The sequence below is a fragment of the Hippichthys cyanospilos genome, chromosome 10 (assembly GCF_059441005.1).
Source record: "Hippichthys cyanospilos isolate Australia breed blue-spotted pipefish chromosome 10, RoL_Hcya_1.0, whole genome shotgun sequence".
NCBI classification, from domain to species: domain Eukaryota; kingdom Metazoa; phylum Chordata; class Actinopteri; order Syngnathiformes; family Syngnathidae; genus Hippichthys; species Hippichthys cyanospilos.
The window spans coordinates 1705438-1730820 of NC_142378.1; the positions used below are offsets into that span (position 1 = coordinate 1705438).

The window sequence follows — 25383 nt, forward strand, 5'->3', positions numbered from 1 at the left end:
CTACTTCGTTGACGTATTAACATTAATAATTTTATTTTGTTATTTAATCACGTGACGAAATTTAACAGCCTAAAAGTGAATGGCTACCAATCAAGCAAGTTGAGTAAAAACATGATACAAACTTATTGTGCTTGAGTACATGAAATTCCTGAAATTCGGCCCTTTTTTGTTATTTTTCTTGATTTTACATGATTTTGTGGCTTAAATAAACTCAACGAAGTACCAGTAGGCAAAATCTTACTAAATAGCACCACCTGGTGGAGAAACTTGATCACCAGAGCCGTCGCTTTAAAGTGACGTCGTCATACGCAATCGACGTCAGCCCGAACGCCGCAAAAATCAAAACGGCGCCGCAATGGTGAGAAAACCCACTCGAATGAATGAATTTGTCGTCTTTTTAAAGCTTTTGGCCATTTAAAGCTAACATTTCATCACAACGAAAATAATGTTTGGTTAATATGTGTGCTATCTGCGCCTTTGCCACTGTTAGCTTGCTGCTAGGCTAACGTTGCTGTGTCGTTTTGTGCTCTATTTTTCCTGTTCAGCTTTTCTACTCGTTTTTCAAGTCGCTCGTGGGTAAAGACGTGGTGGTGGAATTAAAAAACGACTTAAGGTGAGCTCCGTTAATGTTTTCATTCAAATTTGTGTTTGAATCCATCGAAAATTCATTATGGCTAACCCTGATGCTTGGTTGTAATGCTTTACTTATGTATACATTATGTTTTTTTTTTTTTTTATAGCATATGTGGGACTCTTCATTCAGTTGATCAGGTAGGACTACATTTTATTTTTGCTATTTTTATTTTTTTGGACATATATTGTAAAAAGTTCCACAGTGGAAAAGGGTTCTAGAAATAAAAGAAATCCACCCACGTGACAATAGATTTAGAGCATTGTAAGATGTAATGAAACTAGTAACTAAAACTAGCCTTTGGAATACCCTATTTATGTCCACGTTTATTGATCAGGGCATACATTTTTAATGAAGAAATCAATTTAAAGCAAGTAAAAATGATTTGTATACAACTGATTGTTTTGCCAGAATTGAGAAAATTATGAATATTGAGAAAATTGTCACATCAGAAATGTTTTTTTTTTTTTTTACGTGCATTGAAAACCACATTTTATTATTCGTCAACTTCGGGGATTATCACAGTATTTTGCAATTTAAGAACGGAAAGCGTTTTTGCCATTCACCTGTAGCAAACGCCATCCTTCAAACAAAGGATAATGGGGCATAGGAATAAGCTAGATTTATGGGGTGTCAAAAAAATTAACATATGGAATGGCTCAGTTTGAGAAGCTATGATGCAATTAGTTATTTTACGGTATTTTACGTGGAACGATTCGATCCAAAATGGACATAATTTAAAAAAACAAAAAAAAACAAAGCTAGTGCTGATCCAAAACCTTCGAACGTGACCTGACCCACTCTGGCTTTTTCCCCTTCCCCTGTTTTAGTACCTCAACATCAAGCTGACGGACATAAGCGTCACAGATCCAGAAAAATACCCGCACATGGTAAGCTATGTCATATTGTTGCTAACCAAAACAGCAGCATCTGCAAGGCCCATTGATGAGTCTGTTGGATGAATGGGACGTGTGGGAGCTTGATCATATTGAGAACAAAATACAGTATATGTAAAAGAATATATATTCCACCCCCCCCAAAAGACTACCACTTTACAGCAACGCCTGCCTGATGTGCTGCAATAACACTCCCACGCTCAGTCTTAAGGTGTAGTTCAACAGCCTGTTAATACTCGGTCTTGTTCAGCTACTCGTCATTCTGCGGAGACGTACATATGCACAGAGGGCTTTTGGGGGGGGGGGGGGGGGGGGTGACTGAGCCTGACTCTTTAAGAAAACTTGCGTTGTAGGAAATGGGTGGGGAGTCGTGCTTGGGGCTGTGGGGAGAGTTAGCGGCCACTCACAATGCACTCTGTGTTGTGTGTTGTAAGAGGAAATAAATCAAGTTTGTGCCCAAAAATAGACACACTTTCAAACTCCATAGTATGTTTTAGGAGATCACTGGTCATGGGCAAGAAAGGTAGGCAAGGTTTTAACACATTTTGTACACTTTGTTTGCGTATGCACAATTTCGCCATTTGAAAAATGAGGGAACGCCGTAATTATGAAAATACCATCATATAACATTGAGCTGCAGAAGCTAGGCTCAGGCCTTAGAACCGCTTTTAAAGAATTTCGCGTGCCGTTTCCTTACTCGCGTAATCACGAAACTCTTGTTTGTTTTCAGCTGTCGGTAAAAAACTGCTTCATCCGCGGCTCGGTGGTGCGCTACGTGCAGCTGCCCGCCGACGAGGTGGACACGCAGCTTCTTCAAGACGCCGCACGCAAAGAGGCCATGCAGCAGAAGCAATGATCGCGGGTAGGGCATGCCTGGGTAGGGGATTCATTATTCGGGGTAAGGTTGTCACTAAGAAGTCTTCAGTTTTCTGTTCATTGAAAAAAGGGGTCGGGATATGGGCTCGTTTTTGTTTGTCGATTCCACATTTGACATGGAGAACACTCTACAAGTACAAACATGATTTTTACTAGAATAATCATGTAAATATTCTCACAGAGGCTTTTTTAAAAATTTTATTTCAAGTTGAAAGAACTCTTCAGAGCCCAGCAAATTTCATACCTTTCTTAGTTTGTTAAAAAAAAAAAAAAGTGGCAAACTTTTGTATGAAAACAGTTATTTTTTTAAAGTCATGCTGTGATGTTTGTTATTTTTTACTGTGCTGTTGGGCCTCAATAGGAAGTGTTGCTTTGTAAATGTTCATTTCTGGGAAATAAAAATGCTAAATGTCATGACAATTCTGGAGGATTTAAGAAAAAACATAATTTTTGTGCAGTATTTTGACCATTTTCGGGTCATTGCCTTCCACGTCATTCTCAGTATTTTGGCAAACTCCTGCTAGAGTTATAAAACTATGGTTGTTGAACTTTGACTTGTTTTTGCCATCTGGGTGAAATTTCAGCTCCCCAGTGTCTTATTTCGATGCTTCCTCTTTAATTTGAAATGCTGTTGATGTCAATAACAAAGGATTGGAAAAAATACTGCACAAGGGTTACTCTTTAAAAGGTATTTTTTTCAATAATAAGGGTAGATCTTTTTTTTTTTTTTTTTTTTTACTTAAAAAACAAAAAGTCCACTCGCAGCAATACATAGAAATCAAATACCTTTATTTTACATTCATACATTAAAGGACATTGTACAATAGTTTTTCAATTCAGTTAAAAAATTCCCAATCCAAAAAGATTTACAGTGATGCATTTTGCATGTTTTTAAGCTTGGTGATAAGCATTGAAGAGGGGGGAAAAAAAAAACACGGGGGGGGGGGGGGTGTACCTTAACGGAGCTGAATTGCGTTGCCGTGGAGAAAAGGCACATTGAGTCCACAGTGTATATATGTACAAAGTGACAACCACACAACTGTACGTCGGGAGCGATAACAATGACCAGAAAACTTGAAACCTTCACTTATGGGGGGGGAAAAAATCCATTTACAAAGAGGGAAAAAAAAAGAAGAAAAACACCTATACAAATACATCAAAATTGAATTCAACATCGACGATTGGCTCCGCCCGCAGAGAACAATCCCACATACAGTATATGTATAAATACACGATAATATATCACAATATTTATAATCGTACCCCTCGAGTGAGCGGCTCATGCATAAGCAGTTGGACAAAATTTATTTATTTTTCTTCTTTTTTTACTCATTTCACAACAGTGCTTAAAAACGAACAGACGACTCCCGTTATTTTTAAAATACCTCACCACCCGTCAGTCAATGTTTCCAGAAAAGTAAGTTCTCTGATATAAAATACTGTTTTTTTTTTTTTTTATCTTCTCCTTAAAAATTGCCTTTTTTTTTATACATTCCATCCTTCGACAAAATAAAGCTTTATACGCATACTTTCCCAGCTTAGAAACACACATACACGTACTTATATAGAAACCATAAAGTGACTCTACGTTCACATGTAGTGGAAACCCGTTTTTTTTTTTTTTTCCGTTTGTTAGCGTAACTCCGCTATTATGATTTGTCCGAACACAGTGTGGCACTAGCGTTTTCGATGATTGTACACGTCAAAAAGAAAAAAGGGGGGGGGGGGTCAAGATGGCCACTGTCCTTACCAGTTTAGGCCCATGTGGACGTCTCGAGTACTGCGACTAACATTTGAAAATTTGAGCGTCGTTCAACCAAAATGGCGAGCTTGTTCTGTGTAAACCCCCCCACCCCCCAAAAAAAAACAAAAAAACAAAAAACAAAACATTTAATGGCATGCTTGCAAGCAAGAAAGCTGCCATTTTTTTCACTCTTGAGATATGCGACTAATGCATGGGTGTCCAAACTATGGCCCGGGGGCAGTTTGTGGCCCACTTTAATTTTTAAGTGTCCCACAGCGTGTATTAAATATTTTCTGCTAATAAACTTGTTGTATATATTTGTTGGGGTTTTAAACAATACAAACTTGAAAATTGTTTTAATTCAGTAAAATTTCCTTTCATAACGCTGGTGAATGAGCTCATAAATTCTTACAAGCAAATGTGTCCCTCCCCATTTTCGTTTTGGTTCTGAATATAGAGATTGGATTCGAGTAGAAGTGTAAATCACTTCAATGCAGGTGGCGAGATTTTGTGCTCCAAAATTCTAAATGATTTGCCGGGTTCAAGTAGCAGTTTTTCAAAGCAAAACATTCTAATACATGCAAAATGTGCAATTGCTTGATTGATTTTGATTTGATTAAAAAAACAAAAAAAAAATATGTCCGTGGCCCTCAGTAGGACAAGATTGGACACCCCTGTACTAATGTATACAATTTTAACTTGATCTGAATTAAAAAAAAAAAAAAAAAAGTGCCATTCCATTTTTTATTCCTGGTGAACACAGTGTGGCGCTAAAGTGTTGTGTCCAACAAGGAAAAAATGGCTCATATGGAATTTTGACTAATAATGCTAAAGCTTAAATTGGTGCGAACTTAGCAACTCAATTGTTTGACATTAACAGTCATTAAATTCTTTAAACGTCTCATTTCATAAATGTGACGTTATAGATGAAAGACTTTTAAAAATTTGTTAGCGTATGTGACTCGTCGGCCGAGATGAGGCGGGGTGGAGGCTTAGAAAATTTTGCCTAAAATTGTAAAAAAATAAAATAAAAAAAAAAAGTTAATTGTGTCCCCTCCAAAAAAAAACATCAAAGTGAAATTTGTGAATATAAACTGAATAAAGTGACCTTTTTTTTTTGGCCTGTTTGGAGCTCTAAGGAACTCGTACAAATGTGCAAATTTTCAAATTGCACTAAGATTAAAACAACACTGGACTAGTTCGGTTCTCTTTAGAATGACATTGATTTGAAGCAAAATTTACTAGAACTTGATCAAAACTTTAGAATTCAACATCATTTTTGGTGCATGTGGAATTCTTGAGTACCGCTACCATCCTGTGTGTGTGTGTGTGTGTGTGTGTGTGTGTGTGTGTGTGTGTAAAAACATCAGGAAAGGTAATTTCCATTTGTCCAATAAACACAGTGTGGCACTAGAGTTTTTGGATGATTGTACAAGTCAAAAGAAGGGTTTTTTTTTTTTGGGGGGGGGGGGGGGGCATTTCAACAGGCCTTGGTGAGGTCTGTGGGCATGGTGTCAGACGAAATGCGGTACTGGATTTTGGTGTTGGTGATGGCGCCGTGCTTCTGTCGCAGGTGAAGGCGCAGCTGACTTTTGTGGCGGAAGTGCAAGTTGCATTTCTCACACTATGGGGGAAAGAAAAAAAAAACGCATCCAAACTTTAACGCCAGCAGAAAAAAAAAACAAGTGTATTTTGAAGTAAAAGAATTTTTGAGTGATTTTCTACCACATCAATGGTGGTATTTTATCCAAGGGATGGCACACTCCTGCTAGTGTGATAACTAAATGGACATGCCATTTTCAACTTTGACATTTTGTCACCATCTGGGTGAAATTTCAGCTCCCTAATGTCTTCTTTCTATGCTTTAACTTTGATGTGAAATGACTTTGATGGATTGGACAAAATACTTTTCAAAGGCATAATCAAATAAAAGAAAAAGCATCGAAAGAAAGCACAAGGGAGCTGAAATTTCACCCAGATGGTGATATGTCATAACCACTTATCACTTTTCCAGGAGTGTGCCATCTCTTGGCTAAAATACTGCGAGTAGAATGTGAAACATGATACTGCACAAGCGTTAAAACAATTCTATAATCATTTTTATGTTTAGTCATTATTAACCCATTCAATGCCAGGGACGTATTATCACGTATTAATGTCCGGTCTCTTTAAAAAAACACACATTAAAATATGTCCCTTGCATTGACATTGAATGGGTAAAAAAAAAAAAAAGTTAAATCTTCGTTTGAATGCCTTAAACTATTGTATGGTTTGCGCCATTGAATTAAAACAAAGAAGTGATAGCTATTAAAAAAAAAAAAAGTGTCCCGGGTGACTTACGTGGTAGGGCTTCTCGCCCGTATGTATCCGCAGGTGGCTTTTAAGGGTCTGCAGGTGGCGGAAGCGCGTCCCGCAAATCTCGCAGGGGTACGGCTTCTCGCCCGTGTGGATCAGCACGTGGGCTCGCAGGTGGGCCACCTGCCGGCCGGGGTAAAAACCAGAGCGGCGTGAGGGTTTCTCCCCCGTTCGTTTCAAGATCGTAAGATGGGGTCTCGAGTAAAACTAAAGCAAATAATGAAATGAATCGCAAAGTATATCCCACCTGTACGAAGCGAGCTCCGCACGTCTCGCATTTGTATGGCTTCTCTCCTGAGTGGATGCGAGTGTGAGTCTTGAGGTTGGCCGGTCGGTTGAACTGAGCGCCGCAGATGTTGCAGCGATAGGGTTTCTCGCCTGCAAACGACAACGGGAGTCCGTGAGCTCGGCATTGACTCCGCGGGGGGGGTGGGGGTGGGGGTTAAGAAGCGGGACGAGGCGCACCCGTGTGGACCGTCTTGTGGCTGGCCAGGTTGCCCTTGTAACGGAAGGCGGCCTGGCACCGGTCGCACTTGTAGGGCTTGTCGCTGTGCGCCTGGAGCGCGTGCTGCTTCAGGGCTTCCTCCTCCCCGAACTTGGAGTCGCACTCGTTGCAGAAGAAGGTGCCGTTTTCTGCCGGCGGAGACAGCGCAAGTTAGGAAACGCCCCAAAGAAAGTATTCAAATCGAATCATTGAGGGCCGGCCGGAACTTACCGCAACTGGAATCGGAGTACTCGGAGTGCATTTCCGTCATGTCCTCGGCGAGCCGCGAGCGCGACGGGCACATGTCGGAGTGCTGCGGGGACTGGGCGCCGCACGCCGAGCAGTTGAGGCGATTCAGGTACCGTGTTGGGTGTTGGCTTTCTGGGTTTCTCATAGGTCCGTCCAGCGCGCTTGAGAAACACGCGAAAATGTCAAATCATTAATACCCCCGTGGCATTGTGTTACAAATTATGGCGATTTTTTTGTGAGAAATAAACGGGGGAAAAAAAAAACACTAAGGGATAGAAATTTCCAACAGATGATTAAAACGTAAAATTTCATTATGCAACAATTCGGACATTTTTATGTGATTGCAGCTGGACGTGCTGAGATTTTGTGTACAAAAATAAACATTGTCCAAATTTTGGACCATATATAACCATTATAATTACAATTTTTGAGATGCATTTTAATAGGATTTATGACATTGATTTTCCCGCGAGTTTTGCGCCATTCCATTGAGCTGCGGTCAAACTGTCAGAAAAGAAAAAAATTTTTGACTTGTTTCACCTCAAGACAGCAGGTGGCGGTAGAGACTAGTTATTTGTTATCACATTACAGGTTACAAAGATTGACCACACCGTTTCTTTTTATTTTGTGATTAATATATTTCTTCCTACACGTCTATGGATAGAACTGATGCCATTGAAAATGAGTGGTTGAAGGAAAAAAAAACATGAAATAACTAATTATTACGCCTTTAAAAGCATGTACAGAATTAGGGAAAAAAATGGAATGTGTATCGTTTGCAAAGCGTGTGCCCAAGCGTTAAACTGCTTATGTTAAAGGTGAGGGAAATGAGGATTTTTTTTCCACACTTCCCATCTACCATCAAATTTTTCATTACTTTTTTAGATAGCATTGCGGGCCGTGTCAAAATGTTATTGCGCTGTTTGCCATCGGTCACTAAAATGTGGACGGCGGGCCGCAAGTGGCCCCATTTGCCGTTGTTGGGACACCACTGGGTTATGTAATTTTATATATATATATAATATATATATATATTTATTTATATTTATTTATTCTGCGGGTTAACTAAAAGCATGCTGATGGGCCGCAAACGGCCCCCGGGCTGTAATTTGGACACCCCTGGTCCAGCTTGGATTATTAAAAGGTTCAAAAAAAAAATGTTCAAATAGATTATGTTGTTGGCCAACAAATAAGATGAGTGTGATTTTCTTGGTTTCCCGTGACCCGGATGAGTCAAGGAACCAGGGACTTTCCCTAGACCAAAAACCAAGATGCGCGCGGTGGCAACATACTACTTGGCCAACCTGCTAACATTTTAAGACCATAACGGCGTTGAAACGATCGCGACCGCAATGACGCGGTTTCAACTTCCAAACTGTATGATTTACACATTTTGAAATCATTGTTTTGAAGCAAATTAGAAAGCGCGTAGATTGATCGTTAGAATTAGAGAAAAGTAGGGACAAGGACAAAAACCGCTAAAGTAGAACTGAAGAAAGTGGCCTCTGGTTTTTCAACGCGGAGTTTCCTGATTTTTGTTTTTGTGGGAAAACAGCATCACTGCTTCCCAACTTTTTATTTCAATGATGATACCCATCCTGCGGAATATTTTTTTTTTTACCCTTGAAGCAGTGCAAAACAATTTCAATATATCTAGAAATATTCCGTGTAGTTTGTTTTAATTCTGGCTTGTGTGCTTAAAAATTGCGTTGCTAATCACAATTTGGGACTAAACGTTTTGCTAAGGAGCATCTTAAACACAATTTAACTGTTTTGTTCCAACTGATTTGCTCTTAATTTGAAAAAAAACCAACAACCCTGTACTGTTGCTGTCATAGCATTAAATTTGTACCCCCATTCGAAAGTGGCAAAAACTAAACCGTCAGCAATAAACACATTTTAGAGGTCACTTAAAAACAATTAGCAAAAAGTTGCTTGTTCCAACTAGTTTGCTCTTAATTTGAGAAGAAAAATGTCCTGTTGCTGCATTGGCATTAAACGTGCGCCTTTATTTGAAAGGACTTAAACACAATTCAGAGTAACATTGCTTCGTGTTCTAATCAATTACTCAATGTGAAAAGTAATGCGGCTGTCATGGCATTTCATTTGTACCCTTTTTGAAAGGAGTCATCTAACACAACTCTGCAAAAAAAAGAATTTCTTCTTAATTTGAAAAGATGTACTGTTGTCATAGCGTTAAATTTCTACCCCCATTTGAAAGGAGCACAAATGATCCCCCCCAAAAAGCTTCACATTCCAGTTAACTTGCTCTTAATTTGAAAAGAAACCTGTACCGTTCCTGCCGTGGCATTAAACACGTAGCCTTATTTGAAAGGAGTCGCCTGAATACAATTTAGCAAAAAGGTTGCTCCATATTCTAATTAATTTACAAAGAAACGTACACGTCGCTGGTTTGCGTTCCCGAAAGTGCGCTCAAGTCCCAAAAGACACCCGGAATCCAAATCAGCGTCGCTTTTCCCTCACCTGCCGATGATGTTGTTGAGCCGGCTGGTCTGCGGCACGGGAAGTTCCTCCACGCTCTTCCTGGTGCTTTGCGCCTCCAAGTTGTCCGAGTCCCCCTGGTGGAGGTAGGACTGCAGGCCGAGGCGCTGCGGCGAGCGCAGGCCGGCCTGGTGGTCCTCCCTGGCGCTCTGGTTGAGCACGATGAACTTATACTTCTTCCAGTTTCGAGCTTTGGGGTCCTGGGTTCCCGCCCCCGCCTGCTGCGCCCCGGAGGCGGCCTGCGACAGTCCGGCGTTCTTGCTGCTGCTGGACTCCGTCGGGGAGTTGGGCTGGCAGTCTGACTTGAGCGGGCTCTGCGGCCCGCTCATGAGAATCTTGCGCCCTGCCGAGGAGATCCCCAGCGGGTAGTGGTGGTGGCTTAGGTCGTCCTCGGCCGGCGGGGCGTGCTCTTTGTCTTTGTGGTGGTCGGGGGTCAACGGCGGGTAGGCTCGCTTCCTCGAGCCCGGCGGCGGCCCCAGCCCCTCGCGGCTTTCCTTTTTTACCTCGTCCTCCCGCCCCGACTCCCTCGGGGCGAAGCTGGCGTGCAGGACGGCGGAGGAACCCACCGCCCGGGCGTACTCCACCCGGCTGACGGCGTCGTGCGGGTGCTTGTGGTGGATCCCGCTCCGGGACAGGTCGCCGAAGGCGTTCTTAGCATCCGTCAGCTTGCACAGAGGGAAGGGGAACCCCGGCATGGGGAACTGCCCGTAGAGGTGGTAGTTGGCGGGGGTGCCCACGCCGCTGAGCATGCCGGAGCTGTACGCCGGCCGCGCGTCCCGGAAGGGCCCCGCGCGCCCGTGCAAGGCGTCCACCATGTCGTGAGGGCGGTACGCGTGGACGTCCTGGGGCAGAACCAGCGGGCTCACCAGGAATTCGTCCCTGGGGAGCTTACCGCTCGGGTCGCTGCGAGAGAACGGACAACGTCAACGCCCGTCGCCCATTTTAAGCTTCACTTTTCAGCCCCGCTTTTGTTCTAGAAGAACAGTGCTTCTCGATGACAAAAACTCTTAACGACCGTCAAACACTTTTTACGGCATTTATACGGGTTACAGGTTACTCTAAAACTGAAAAAAAAAGTGCATCAAAGTGCCTGGAGGAAAAGAAAATGCTAATCCTTATTTTATTGCGATTACAATTAACTTTGCGAAAACAAAGTCCCCCCCAACCCGTTTTTACAGGGCTTCTAAAATACCACAAGATGCCACAAGAGGGCAGCAAATTCACGCCTGGAAAATGACTTCTTTCCGATGGGATACTGGCACACTAAAAAAAAACTAACCTAAAACTTGCCAGCTAGCTCCACATAAAAAAAAGTCGCTTCGTTACCTTCATTAGACCCTTAGAATCATTTTCAAGGCCCACTTTACAGAACTCACATTTGAGGAGCAGTGGGGACCCAAGGACGAAAACTGGAACGCGCCAGTAGAAACCCATAGCGGAACACGCAAACGCCAAACAAAAAGGCCCCGAAAAAAGCGAATGCAAGCCCTTCGTTGCACAAGGTTCTTCACCGACCTGGACTTAATGAAGCGATGGCAGGTGTCCACCACGTGATCCATCTGCAGATAGACGGCGGTGTTCATGATGGCCATGATCAAACTCTCCCTGAGCGCCAGCCTGGAGGTGTACATGAACTCTAGCAGGATGGCGAATCCCTCCGGGTCCACCTTGGGGTCCAGACTGATGGCGTTGAGATTGCACTTGTGCGAGTCGGTGAAGATGGTGTAGAAGAGCCCGCTGCGTGGAGGCAAAGACAAAGAAAAATCCGCAAGCGTTCTCCGTACTTCAACTTTCCGTTTTTACCTTAACTTGTCGGCAATGAGGCGGCCGTTTGTGAAAATCCCAAAGTTCCCAGTTGCCACTACGCCCTCCTGAAACGTACCTGCAAGCCATGAGGACGGTCTTGTGCGCCCGGAACTGCTGCCTGTTGACCAGGATGGTCACGTCGGTGAGGATGTCCCGACTGCGCAGGCGGTTCAGGTTGAGCAGGACGTCGCTGGCGTGGCGCGTGAACTGGATGCAGCTGTCGGTCAAGCAAGACATCCTGCCGACTTCTGGGGGACGGGGGGTGAGGGTGGGGTACACGCCAAAAAAAAACATTTTTTTTTCTTAAGTTGCAACTTGCAGGCGATTTCTCATAAAACTGCATTTAGATGGGACCCTTTGCAGTTCATCATAGTGCCGCAAGAGGGCGCCATTTGACCGATTACAATGCCGGTTTTAGGTATTTAAATTTTGACACCCTCTTTTTTTTTTTTTTCACCCCCCCACATCCGAGCCGCAGATTTGAGCGAAACGCGGGTTGACAAGAAGAGGACAACAAATTATTTAAATGAATTACAATAAAAGTGGCGGGGGGGGGGGGGGGGCATAGCGCACGGCAATCACTGCGTGATAGAGCTTGCTTTAACAAAAAGACGTATTTTTTGCCATTTAAAAAAAACATGCACATGCAAATAATTTAACAAATTACATTTGCTTAATAAAAAGCAACTTTTAAAACAAATCTTCACTGTTTCAACCAAACACAAGAGCCCATTCTTAAGCGTTTTATAAGCGATAAATTAGAGATTTAACACTTTTTTAAAAATAAGACATACTCAAGTGATGCTTTGTCGCTGAACTACGTTTTTCCACGTGCACTTTTCCACATTTTATTTATTGTACCCTACTGCACAGTACTTCATTCATTTACTGTACTTTCTGCGCTAATTTTTCACCTTGCATGCTTCATCTGCAAATTGAAACTCTGCGCCTGGCAAATCTTTTACAGCAACCCTTTGCATCCAACTTAAAAAAAAAAGCATGCAACGTGCTCACGCAACCCCACTTTGCACACTTTGCGCAAACGCAAAGAGACAAGTTGACAACTCCACTTCCGAATGCACGCACACCATTATGCACATTTACGCAACCATGTCACGTTAACTGCTCGCGGCTTGGTATGAAATCACAGCAAACATTTCATTTCGTTTGAGGAAAATCAATAAAAACGTTGCGCTTTAAAGTTGCTGCAATGTGACAACCGGGAGAACGGGCGGCGTTGGCCCTCGCTGCAGCCGCCTGACGCGCGCCTTATCTCGGCTAGAGAAGCCGCGAATGACCGGGGGGTGCCGGTGGAGGATGTCGGGAGAGTAAGGGGGAAGCTTTCGCGGGAAGAGGAGAGAGGATGATGGGGAAAGTGATGAAAGGGAAAGGGAGCTTCTGGCTTCTCGGCTGTCTGACAGCCGGAGAACCGCAAGCGCCGCGCAAGCGCCGCGCAAGTGCGCACACAGACCAAAATTCACACTCCCAAAACGGTGACATTAGCGACACAACAAGTCGGTCGGCCAATAATTACGATGGAAGATGAGAGGGGAGAGAAGGAGAGGAGGGGAGGGATAATGTATTAAAAAAAAAAAAGAAATTTTTGAAAAATCACCTGGTAGCGCTTTCCTAGAAACTTCTTGCATCACCACTTCTAAGAAGCCCAGTTCTAAGAATCAGACCAGCTCAATTCTCGGAATTTGAGCCGAGGATCGTACCAACGTTTTCGGCCAGAGGGGAGTGAGCGCTCGTGCGGCTTCGGCTTCGACCCCTTATTCCCTCACTCTTCCCTCGCGTTTTGCTAACCCGAATATACTCCGACGCCTTCTTAAAACACAAAGTTGACATGAAAATAACTTTAAACTGATTATTTAGTGGAATAATAACCAAAACGGGACAAGCACGCTAGCCAGAACTCCCCTTTCGTGGTTGGTAGCGACCAAAGTGCGCTGACGTCACGCGGCAGTGAGCCCCGCCCCCCATGAGCTCCTGAGAGTGATGTGGAGACTCGTCGTCGAAGCGGGAGTCCACTCAAGGAGAAGGGGGGTTCGTGGACAGCACATTTGACGCTTTTTATTCAACGTGAATTGATTCTTAAAAGATTTGCTAGTGTTTAGTGTCAAACGCGACGCATGTTTTGGTCGCCGGTTCGAGATCCGGGAAGTGGCGAACTTGTTGCATGCCCGTGAACGCGTCACCGGTGACAAGTGTGGCAGCAGGGATGGAACTTGATTTATTTTAAGACGCGTTCGGTAACCTGGGAAATAATAACTTTTTATATGTTGGACTAGTGGTAATAGAGTAAAATGTTTCAGTATTGAACGTTTAAAGAATTTGTGTACGTCGCAGGACTTGTTTTTCTTTACCTAAACTGACAGTCAACAATCTTTCAGAAATTTGAATGCCATAACAGACTTATTCGTATTGCCGTAATTTAACAATGTTTTTTTTTTGGAGTTGAAATTTTTACTTTTATTGAATCTCGTGTTTGTTAGTTTTATTTTTTCCCCATATTTCTTTTTTTAAATGTCATCTTAATTTTACAATTGAGTTAGATTTTTAATAATTTGTCTAATTTTTTGTATTTCATCATAATTATTTGAAATAATGTCCACTTTTGTGTTCACATCTTTTTTGTGTTTTGTTTTTTTGTGACGCGCGTGTGTAGATTTTGTATGCATTGTTTTGTTTTATTTTGCTTTTTAATGGTATCCTAATTTAGATAACTAACATCTTGGTGATATACTTTTCATATTCATTTTTATGAATAATGCATTTAGAATAAGTATTAGATTTTGTTTTTCATTTTTAAACTATTTTATCTAGACGTTGCATTCTTTTTTATTGAGTGTATTTTGTAATGATCTGCCCTTTAATTGCTGTACTTATAACATTTTGCAATTATATTTTTCAAATGTATTTTTCATTTTTAAAATAGTCCCATTTATTGTTTTTTGAAGTAATTTACCTTTACTATTGCATTCTTTTTTGCTATTAGTTTTCCAATCTGTTTCTCATTCATTCTACATTTTAAAGTTGATATTTAAATATAGAATTTTCCAAACTCTTTTTTCTTGACTATTTTTTAATTTCTTGCTCTTTTATTGATATCGAATGTATTCCTGGGCCAAAAATGACAGGTCGTGCTCAGCACATCTAAAGTTGGCACATGTGCTGTTTGGCACACAATAACAAGATGAATTTTCAAACGCACCGGCGAAATCTCATTTGAACTGCTTTGCGTTTATGGTTTAACGACAAGCGGCGGGGCCGAGATGCGGAGCCACGACGACTTTTGGTGTGTGTGAAAGGTGGCCGCTGACTCACGCTGGAAACTTTGCTTGTGGTGAATCCAAAGTAGGGATTCCCCGTCCTTGTCGCTTCCCTGGCACACAAGTGACAATTTCTGCACTGGGGAAGCACAAAAACACCACAATGCCATGTTACTTATACTCCAAAATACATCGCTTAGTGCGAACAAAAAAATTGTGCGAGTGAGTCACTGAGAACTGGAGCGGGCCAACTCCTTTTGCGGGAGCGGGATTTAAAGTTTTATGGCAGCGGTACAATTTAAAGATTTTAGATCATAGTGATTTAAATGTAAGTAATTTCATCTTTTGGATGTTTTTTTTGCAATTGTGGTTTTCCGCAGATTTAAAGGTATCGAGTGCTCGCAAAGACAGCAGATACCAGTCACAGACACGTAAGTAAAAATATCTTTCTTTAAGTCCTCCTTGGCAGTAGATGGCACTACACGTTTGGCCAAAACGAACTATTTGCTGAAATAGTTTGGACCAAGCCTTCACCCAAGCCTTTCACCCAGATGCTACAAGCTTAACAAGGGGTTGCAACTACCAATTCCAATGAGTTAAAGCTACCAAGAGATGAGTGACTTGCTTAGGAATATTAGTTACATGATTTTTGAGCCGAGTTAATCAAAACAAACCAAAAAAATCAATCTGATTACAAAATGGACAAATACATAGGATTATTTTATAGTTTGTATTAGTTTTTTTATAGTTATTAAGTGTAATTATATATATTATTTTCTTGTAATATATATTTTAGCGTAAATTTTCTTCACATACATTGAAATATTAAAAAAAATGAACATACATTTTGCATTAAGTCTTGAGTTTATCATGTCAATTTTTGATATCCCCTGAGACCCATCGTATTCATTCGTGCCCATTTTATCTCTGCGATACAGTAAAATTAAATGATCATATTCCATCCAAACACATGAGACATGATAGGAACGGCCCAGGTGTCCTTTAATGAGGACACTAGGACTTAGTAAGGTCCCTCGAATGATATACCGACCAAAAAATCTGATCTTGGTCATTTTTATCATATATATATATATATATATATATATATATATATATATATATATATATATATATATATATATATATATATATATATATATATATATATATATATATAATATATCTTCATTTTATTGTAGCGTTGTACATCATTGCTCATTAAGCATCGGCTTGGCGTGACCCAAATCAACTCCGCCTGCAGTTTCCTTTTGCGTTTAACCCTTTTGTACCGTGACGCTGTAATGCGTCTGACATTGCTTTTCCACCCTTGAGGAACGCTGGGGCATCCGCCCATCTGCATCCGCCCCCCCCCCCCCAAAAAAAAAAAAAAAAAAATCACTGCAGGTGTAAACAAACCGCAAGGGAGGCAGCTTGAAAAAATTAAATAATTAAGAGCGCAAACAAAGAGCAGCGTCAACTTTCTTTTCATCCACTCAGGGGATGTTGCAGGCGATGCTCTCCCGGCATGCTGATGCATAATATTCCTACGCTCCAGGGTGACGGTTCTTCTTCTGTGGTGGTTTCTCGCAAAGGTCGGGATAAACACTTTCAAGGGACGTTCGTTTGTCGGAAATGGAGAAAAAACAATGAAACAAACTTGATTTTTTTTTTTAAATGTCAGATAAAAAAAAAAAAACCCTATTGCAGTATTTTGACCATTTTGGGTCATTTTTTTTAGTGGTTGGGCCATTTTGAACTTTGACATGTTGTCACCATCTGGGTGAAATTTCAGCTCCTTACTCACTTCTTTCAATGCTTTCTCTTTGATGTGAAATGCCTTTGACGTCAAGATGAAAAAAATAGCACACGAGGGTTAAGAATAAAAAAAAAAACAATTCAATGAACTGACTAGAAAGTGAAAAGAAGTCTACAAAAATTTAGATAACAATTGTATACCATTTTTTTAATGTTTTTTGGTTTGTGTTATTCTTGTGAGCCACTTTGCCAAAATGCCAAAACCTTTCAACCAAACTATAAAAGAAAGCACCTCACAAGGAAAAAAAAATCTCACATTTAATTTTGTTTGTTTGAGAATTAATAGAAAAAAAAGTTTTATTTTTGATAACGGTCTTTTTCTGTTTCGCGTCATTAACACTTTAACACAAACTGAATGCACTTTGCTTTGTTTACACCTGAGCAGAAACAAGAACTAGCTTAGCGCTAGCCTAGCGCTAGCTTAGCGCTAGCTTAGCGCTAGCTTGAATAAGGCTAGTAGCAACTAGGATGGATTTAAAATAATACGAAACATTTTCAGGTTACGTTGGAACATCTTGGACGTTAAACTTCTCTTAAATGAATAACGTTAAGCTGTTGTTTATCGATACGTCTTTCCGTCGCTAATCTCCGCACAAAGTATAAATGCGGATTTTTGGCGCGAGTCCAAGCTCCAGTTGTGACTCATAAAATGCGAGATTTAATTTCTATTATTTCCTCAGTTCCAGGCATTGTCCCGCCTCAATCAGATATTTGGACGAAAGCCGCGTCCGGGCGCGACTTCAACAATAGCTTTCGTCGACTCGCTCTGCCCATTCAGCGTCACGGCGGAAAAAAATGCGTGAAAAAGTCCGGCGCTACTTTTTTTCCCCCGCGCGGACGGCTAGCGACAAAAGCCGCAGGCCCGGAGGTTGCCTCACTTGCAAAGTGCTTCACTTTTGTCTGAGGTTTTCGCAGCAAAATTGTGCCGACTTGAGCGTTCATTGTCAGCAAAGAGTTTTTTTTTTTTTGTTCTGAGCGGCATGATGCAACACGGTTGTAACACCCAAACACACACGGAGATGTTAGCGCTGTTAGCGACACGGCTACTCCTCCTCCTCTTTTCTTTTTCTTTTCTTTTCTAACTCCTCTCTTATTGTTAACTTTCACTGAAAAAAAAAAAAACATGTCCACAATCATGATCCTAATTGCCGTCATTTGTGTTGCTTTATGATGCATTTGAATCATCACCTCAAATGGAGCGTAGAAAAGATTTGAAAGTTGATGTTGATTTGTAGTTTTTCAGTACTATACTATCGATTAAAAATGGCGTTGGTATACATTTTGTTGAAGATAAAAAAAAAATTCTGAATATTATTGCTGCTTCTGAGTGTAAACAAAGGAATCATGAGATTTATTTAGCAGGATTACACACACACACACACACTAATAAATGTCTCTTGACCCCGGGTCAGATCGACCCGGCATATTATTACTATTCCAGAGAAAGTAATGTAACACACTGGTATATATTAAGTGTTGCCTTTGTTCCCATTTGATACTTTTGGATAAACACACCTCCGGGTCATATTGACCCAGAGACATTATTGCTCTTCTTGAGAAATGAACATAAAACACTGGGTAATATTAAATATTAAATCATTCTCGGTAATTAATTTTGTTTTTAAATTGTGTTACTTTCATACTCATCCTTTATTTATTTTATAATATAAATAAAAAATGAGTATGAAGGTAACAAAAATATATTTTTTCAGTATATATATAAAAATAATAGAACATCTATAGTTTTATTTATTTATCAAACAACAAGTGGTCATTTTACCCAAACAAGTACGAATAAACAGCGCAATCAGATTGATCTTTTTTTTTTTTTTTTTTTTACAGTGATCTGTTTTTAAAATATATGTTAAAATAATGCATATGACTGCACTAGCTCCTTAGAGTAGATATAAAGCATCAAAAAAACTAGAAACCTTTTCGTGTTTGACGTAGCTAATTTAAAAATAAATCCAAATTAATAACAAAAACGATGATAGAAATGGTATTTATTTTACAATATAACATTAAATAATATTGAATAATAAATAATAAAATAATAGCTACTCGGTATGCAGTGTATGTTATTTTGTAGTTGATTTAAAAAATATATTTAAGCCGTGTGTGAACAAAAAATAAAATTGTGCAATAACAACAAAATTAAAGAATAGTTTTAATTTAGAGGAGTACTTATTCATTTTGTTCAAATGAATTTTTATTAGCCATGTATATACTTTTATTACTACACTACGATTTGCCTGAAAATATGCTGGGCTACTCTGAGTGTGAAAATGCAAAGTGAACATTTTGTAAATAAAAAGAGTGGAAAAGATAACAGGTAAAGGTAAACTAATTTAAAAAATAAACAAAAGCAAATGCGTTGATAAAAAACTGGCAATGTTTTTTTTTTGCAAATGTGCCTAATATAGTGGGTGTTTACTGCATATTGTCTCTCACCTCATCTTTTTCTTTTTCCATCACTGTTGACAATCGAATGAGGATTAATTGCAAGTAAAAATGATTTCTGTAAATTTTCTTGTCAGTTTACCCACATCAAAATTCCCCGATGCCACATGAAAGCTTTGCGCTCTCCCTGCAGGCGGCCCACATTGTTTTTTTGTTTTTTTTTTTTTTTTAAAGTGGCGTACGTGCAGGTATGACTCTAAATCATTGGTGCAACTCATAGACACTCAATTATCTAAATCAATTTTATCGCTTTCCTTCGGGTTTTTTTTTTGCAACTTTAACTGCCAAGGTTAGATAAGTCAAAGGTGGGGAGAGTTATGTATTTATTTTTGTCTCATTTTGCACGCCGTTGCCTTTTTTCCAATTCTCGGGAAAACAAAGCGTGTAGAATCAAGACTGTTTGCGGCAGGCAGGAATGTGGCCAGCAAAGTTGGAATTTTCCACACTGTGAGCCTCCTCGCTTGTTTGGTTTGCCACCTGCAGGATAAATCTTCCGAAAGGTAAACAAGCAGCGTTTATGACTTGGCTAGTGGGTATCAAACCCCGCCCACTTTCACCAACCTTCCTTATATCGTTGTTCAAGTATGCATTTGTGCGTTCCAGGCCCAAAGCCTCAACATGAACTTCAATCATTTGGAAACCGGGACATAGAAACGCTCACTGCTTTGTGTTTGCATGGAATGTTTGACATCATTTCAGTAAACCAACTAACCAATGAATCAACACATGGATAGATGGCATACCTAACTACACCTAAAATCGAACAAGTGAAAGATAACTAACTCACTAACTAACTGAATCATGTCAACAAGCAGACTAACTAACTAATTAACTAACTAACAAAAAACACAGGTGTGATTACTAACTCATTACCAAAAATAAATGAGTAAAAGAAAGCATGGCTAACTAACTAACTAACTAACTAACTAACTAACTAACTAACTAACTAACTAACTAACTAACTAATTGGTAGTTGGTGAGTCACCCTATTTATTTGTTAGCAATTTGGGTAGTTTGAAGACTCAGTTATTTAACATGACCTCAATAATTCAGTTATTTAATACTAACTAACTAACTAACTAACTAACTAACTAACTAACTAACTAACTAACTAACTAACTTGCGAAAAGCACAGGTGTGATTACTAACCCATTAGCAAAAATAAATTAGTACAAGGAAGCATGGAAAAGTAAGTAAGTAACTAACTAACTAACTAACTAACTAACTAACAAATGAAAAACAGACTGATGTGATTACCAACCCAACTAACTAGCTGGCCTACTAACGAACTAAGTAATCAAAGCCAGACATGCCATAATTCAATAACTAAAATAAACTAATATAAGGATGAAGTACTAACTCATGATTAAGGCTTACCTGCAGAGAGTTTTAATTTTGTAGTATCTTAATTTAAAGTTTTCTTTGAGAAAATGGCGGACTGACGGGCCACCCCTAAAAAATGTATAATGCCCACCTTTCATATATATCCAGGCAGTGCTTTGTCCCATCCTTTGAGCATTACTTCAAACGCGTTTCACATCAAAGGGAGAGCGTTGAAAGAAGACAGAAGGGAGCTGAAATTTCACCCAGATGGTATGGTGTCCAATAATATGGAAGAAAACCACCCCGAAATAATCGAAATATTGCACACGTTGCCCTTCCCTGATACCCCGTGTTGTCGCGCTTTACCAGTGAAGTTGGTCGCCTGATCGAGGTAGCCGCACAAGTTCAGGGTCGCTTAAAAGGTCGCGCTCCGTGTAATCCCGATGAATTTGCATCGGCGTCTTTGTACGTGCGCCTTCATTAGCATAACGGCGTATTGTAGCGGCATTATTTTACAGTACATTACTAGATTTCAATCCCGCACGGGTGCGCCAGGGGGATTGACCGGGATCAACTCAATCCCTAAACCACGCTCCACCGACATGGAGATGATGCGCGCATATGTCCGCTTGACAATGATGGAGCGATTTCCCAAATTGTGGTACACCTACCACATGTGCGTACACCCCCTAGTGGTACTTGGGCAATACAACCTTCGAAAATGTTCAAACGTATAATTTAACATTAGCGCAGTATTCCACTCCACTATTTGTCAAGTTGAGTTCACTTGTATTTAACTTGCAATTTGCGAGCACGGTTTGTTAGAGAAATTTTTCGATATTCAAGCGTCGATGCTGAAATTAGGCATAATGGTTTACAATAAGTTTGTATTTTTTAAGAATGAAACAAGTGAGTTATGTTGTGAAATGTTGTTTTAGACAAGTCACTGCATGTATTAATTCACTCTCATTTGACTATCAGGTGTCAGTTGCGCAGATGCTTTGCATAATCCTTAATGCTAACATATGGCCCTTTCATAATCATATTTTACTGGTTATTACATTCCTTTTATCATCATCATTTTCCTCCAAGTTTATGCGGTTGTTTGGGCTCGGAGCATCACAGATTAGTTAGTGAGTTAAAGTTATTTGGCAAATAAATAAACAAAATAAAACAACATCAGTGAAGTCACAAATCCACTAACAAGAAGGACAGCCTGACCAACTTACTAATAGTTCATTAGGTGGTTAGTGAACTAACTAACTGAGTTGATTGGTTAGCCACTCTATTTATTTCTTGCCGTTTTGGGCCATTTGATCATTCAGTTATTTAACATGAACTAAAGAACTCAGTTATTTAACATGAACTAACTAACTAACTAACTAACTAACTAACTAACTAACTAACTAACTAACTAACTAACTAACTAACTAACTAATTGGCAGTTGGTTAGTCACCGTTTTTATTTGTTACCAATTTGGGTAGTTTTGATTACTCAGTTATTTAATATGAACTAAATAACTCAATTATTTAACACTAACTAACTAACTAACTAATTGGCAGTTGGTTAGTCACCGTATTTATTTATTGCCAATTTGGGTAGTTTTGATTACTCAGTTATTTAACGTGAACTAAATAACTCAGTTATTTTACACTAACTAACTAACTAACTAACTAACTAACTAACTAACTAACTAACTAACTAACTAACTAACTAACTAACTGCCAGGCGGGCCATCAAAGAAATGGAAACAACCAGAACGCGGACTGACTTATCTAATTGAATAACTATTTCGGTATTTTAGTTTTTTTCTGACTTAAGAACAAAATAAATAAGAAATAAAAGCCGAACAATGAAACCAGGCCTTAGAAAATTAAGATACCAATTAATTTGACACAAATACTGGCTGACTGGCTAGCTAATCAGTTATTTGCCGACTCCACATTTTGGTTAATTGGTTTGATGAATTCAAACAACCGATGAACTCGACCAACTTGATGTACGGTTTGGTTACCCAACAGTTAAATTAGTCAACAAGCTCATTATCAAAGTAATAATAAGTGGAGGAACAAATCACAAGCAAAATAACTGAACGATTGACCAATTAACACACAGACAAAGCGGGTTGGTTATCTGAGTTGTGGCTGATTGTGCAGTTTGCTTGTTGGTCGATTGATTGCTCGCTGACGAACCATATTTCCTGTTGAACCAGAACAAAACGTCTTACCTTTTTTCTTCTGGAGGGAGTGAGGCATGCTGGGAATTGAAATCTTCAAACTTGAACGAATCCACCTGTTATCAGTAAGAACCCTTTTTTTTTTTTTTAAGAATTTGGAGGTACAAATCTGTCTTCCGATTCTCCACAGAGTCGGCGTGATGCAAAACTCTCGGTCGCTTGCTCGGCTTTCCCGGGAATGTTACAAGCGCCGATTTTTTTTTTTTTTTTTTTTGGGTGGGGGGGAGGGGCAAAAAAAAGAGATTAAAGTAATCCCACTTGTTCTACATATAATTCATTGGAAAGAAGAAGTCTCCAATCCCATTAGGACACACACACAGACTAGCTGTGCCTTTAGCATAGCGAGCGAGCGTCCAGAGATGATGAGCCATCTGCCGTAGAGACGCATTGTTTGATAAACACGGCCTTTATACAACAAACATTTGAGTGCATTAATCTAGCTAAGCGCAACGCAATCTGGGGAAGCAGATATTGCTCTTTATAACTTGACCCCGGGGCTGGGGGGAAGGGAAGGCGCGCTTATTACATCATGCCAGATGTCGCCTCGTCAACTTGTAAGGTGACACCCGTTAAAAACGCAATTTGAACAATTACCGGAGAAATATTGTTCAAAAGGCTAAATTGAGCTCAATTAGCATTTAGCGTCCCTATTTGTCACATTGTTGGCCCGTCGGGCTGTTTAGCTAACGAACCAAAAACAAATGGCTCGTGGCTCAGCTGTATAGCCAGTTTTTTAGCCTATTTGTGTGCAAATCCAATATTTCCTTCAGTGTTTTATGGTCAGATTTCTGATTTATTTTTTCTTCCGTGTGTAATTCTTTCAACAATTCCTTTTTTTTTGCCTCGCAAAATCAGCTAATTCTATTCCATTTTGACCCGGGTTTTGCTTATTTATCAAGAAAGATGCAAAAAACAAAGCTAAAAAAAAGAACCCAAAAACATCGGAACGAAACACATTAATTAGAAATGTATACAAACACCATTTTTAACCCTATAGGTGCCAACGTTTTGCAACAAAATATTCCCTTTTTGTATTTCCATTTCAAAATGTTGTAGCTTGAAAATAGTTAGCAATACTGGGATATTGTGAAGGTTGCTTGGTGCAATATTGCTACTTTTGGTGCTCAAAGTCTTAGTTATTTATATATACATATATATAAACTGCCTACTTTATTATTATGTCTATTGTGTAGCGTGGAACTTAAGTTTGCAAGGGGAAGCGAACGGAATGAGAATTTCATTGTGTAGTGTTACTATTCATCTGACAATAAAACCCTTGAATAGATTTCTCAGGGACAGCAATAACGTCTAAGGGTCAATTTTAACCAGGGTCATTTGTAATCATTTCAGGTGTTTTTTTTCTTGTGTGTATATATTTCTTCGAACAAATCTTGCGATCTTGCCTCTCAAAATCAGCAATTGTGTCCCTGGGTTATTTTGACTTTTATTAAAAAAGAAAAAAAGAAAAAAAAAATCCCAAAGCACTGTAAAAAAAGTAATTTTGTCGTATACAAAAAGCGTTTTCAGGCACAAGAGTTTTTAAAATTAAATATTCAATTTTTGTATGAGTTTCAAAAGGGTGTAGCTGGAAAATGGTTATGAAAAAAGGCATACTGTAAAAGTTGTTTGATGCTTGGGCGCTTAAAGCGTTTATTGAAATTTTGTTTATCCATAAGCCTAGTTTGAGTGGTTTACCGAAAAACTACATTTCCATACTTTCAAATCGATCCATTCGACCCGCTACACAATAGAAGGCTTGACGTTCCCCGCTAACCCAGCGAAAATGAATCAACGACGTCAATATCCGTCAATGGCAGCGAATGAGTGAAACGGAATACAATGTTTAGATTTGCGAGGTTCCGAAGCACATATTACAATAACGATTATTTTGACCTTTCGCGTTCCTAGTCGACTCGACGCGATCTACACCTGATGTTGAATTGACGCCGCTGCCCGTTCGGGATAATCTCACCCAAAGAGAAAACGCCAGCGTCCAGCGAGGGATAATCCCACGGATGAGTGGACTAATATGGGGCCAATCCCGCTTTAAGGCAAATTAGTCCAACGCATTTCCATCACGGCGGAGGGCCTAACCGAGCTGAGCCCTCGGGGGACGTTGGCGGTAAAATTCCCTGTCAGATCCCCCGGTCATCCCGGGATAAACGTGGCGGATTAAAACCATTTCAATGCCAATGACAGGTCAGGAAAATTGTTTTCCCAACATGCATTACTTCAGAAAGTACATTTGCCACTTCCAAGGTTCTTTTTTTCCTAGCTGTATTTTTTGTAGACAGAAAAAGGACATTTACACATACCAATACTTTTAACAACGGCTTTCTGACGGGGACACCGTAACGAAATCTGCGAATCGCGCCCCCCCCCCTCCCGTTTATACTCCGTTTGAGGCTTACACAAATGACCTTAATCATCAGGCGGGATATTTGGCTTTTTATTGGCCGAGTGCCACTGGCAGGCATAAAAAAAAAAAAAAAAAATCAAACGGGAGGGCAAGGTCCGCTTTCCCGGCGTAATCCATATCATCCCGTTATACGGGCGACGGGCGGTTAGCTTGCTAGCTAGCCGCGTGCGTTTTTATTTTTTTTTTTTGAATGTCGATAATGACGGCGGGATTACGCTGTCATCTGATGTGGTTTGAAAGGAACGATAAAAGGGGCGTTCTTTCAAAGAAGGATCAACTGGGAGATGCGACGTGTTGTGAGGTCAGCGAGGCCT

General features: G+C 40.1%; 2 protein-coding genes across 6 annotated transcripts; one reads left to right on the forward strand and one right to left on the reverse strand.

Moving 5' to 3' along the window:
* The first annotated feature begins 293 nt into the window (after positions 1-293).
* On the forward strand, positions 294-2817 carry lsm2 (LSM2 homolog, U6 small nuclear RNA and mRNA degradation associated). Its single transcript, XM_088425123.1, has 5 exons — positions 294-358; positions 546-613; positions 741-771; positions 1462-1521; positions 2258-2817. The coding sequence occupies exons 1-5, from the start codon at positions 356-358 to the stop codon at positions 2381-2383; spliced, it is 288 nt and encodes a 95-aa protein (XP_088281249.1). The 5' UTR covers positions 294-355; the 3' UTR covers positions 2384-2817.
* A 354-nt stretch (positions 2818-3171) lies between these two features.
* bcl6aa (BCL6 transcription repressor aa) lies at positions 3172-22803 on the reverse strand. Of its 5 annotated transcripts, none has more exons than XM_088425116.1 (10): positions 22642-22803; positions 14871-14954; positions 11620-11788; positions 11253-11474; positions 9720-10640; positions 7218-7396; positions 6968-7135; positions 6750-6880; positions 6488-6625; positions 3172-5771 (listed from the first exon to the last, which is right to left on the reverse strand). In XM_088425116.1, the coding sequence occupies exons 1-10, from the start codon at positions 22667-22669 to the stop codon at positions 5628-5630; spliced, it is 2184 nt and encodes a 727-aa protein (XP_088281242.1). In that variant the 5' UTR covers positions 22670-22803; the 3' UTR covers positions 3172-5627. The 5 variants fall into 5 exon arrangements, with proteins under 5 accessions (XP_088281242.1, XP_088281241.1, XP_088281245.1 ...); XM_088425115.1 differs by having other exon boundaries at positions 11620-11791; XM_088425119.1 differs by lacking the exon at positions 14871-14954 and having other exon boundaries at positions 11620-11791.
* Positions 22804-25383: the final 2580 nt, after the last annotated feature.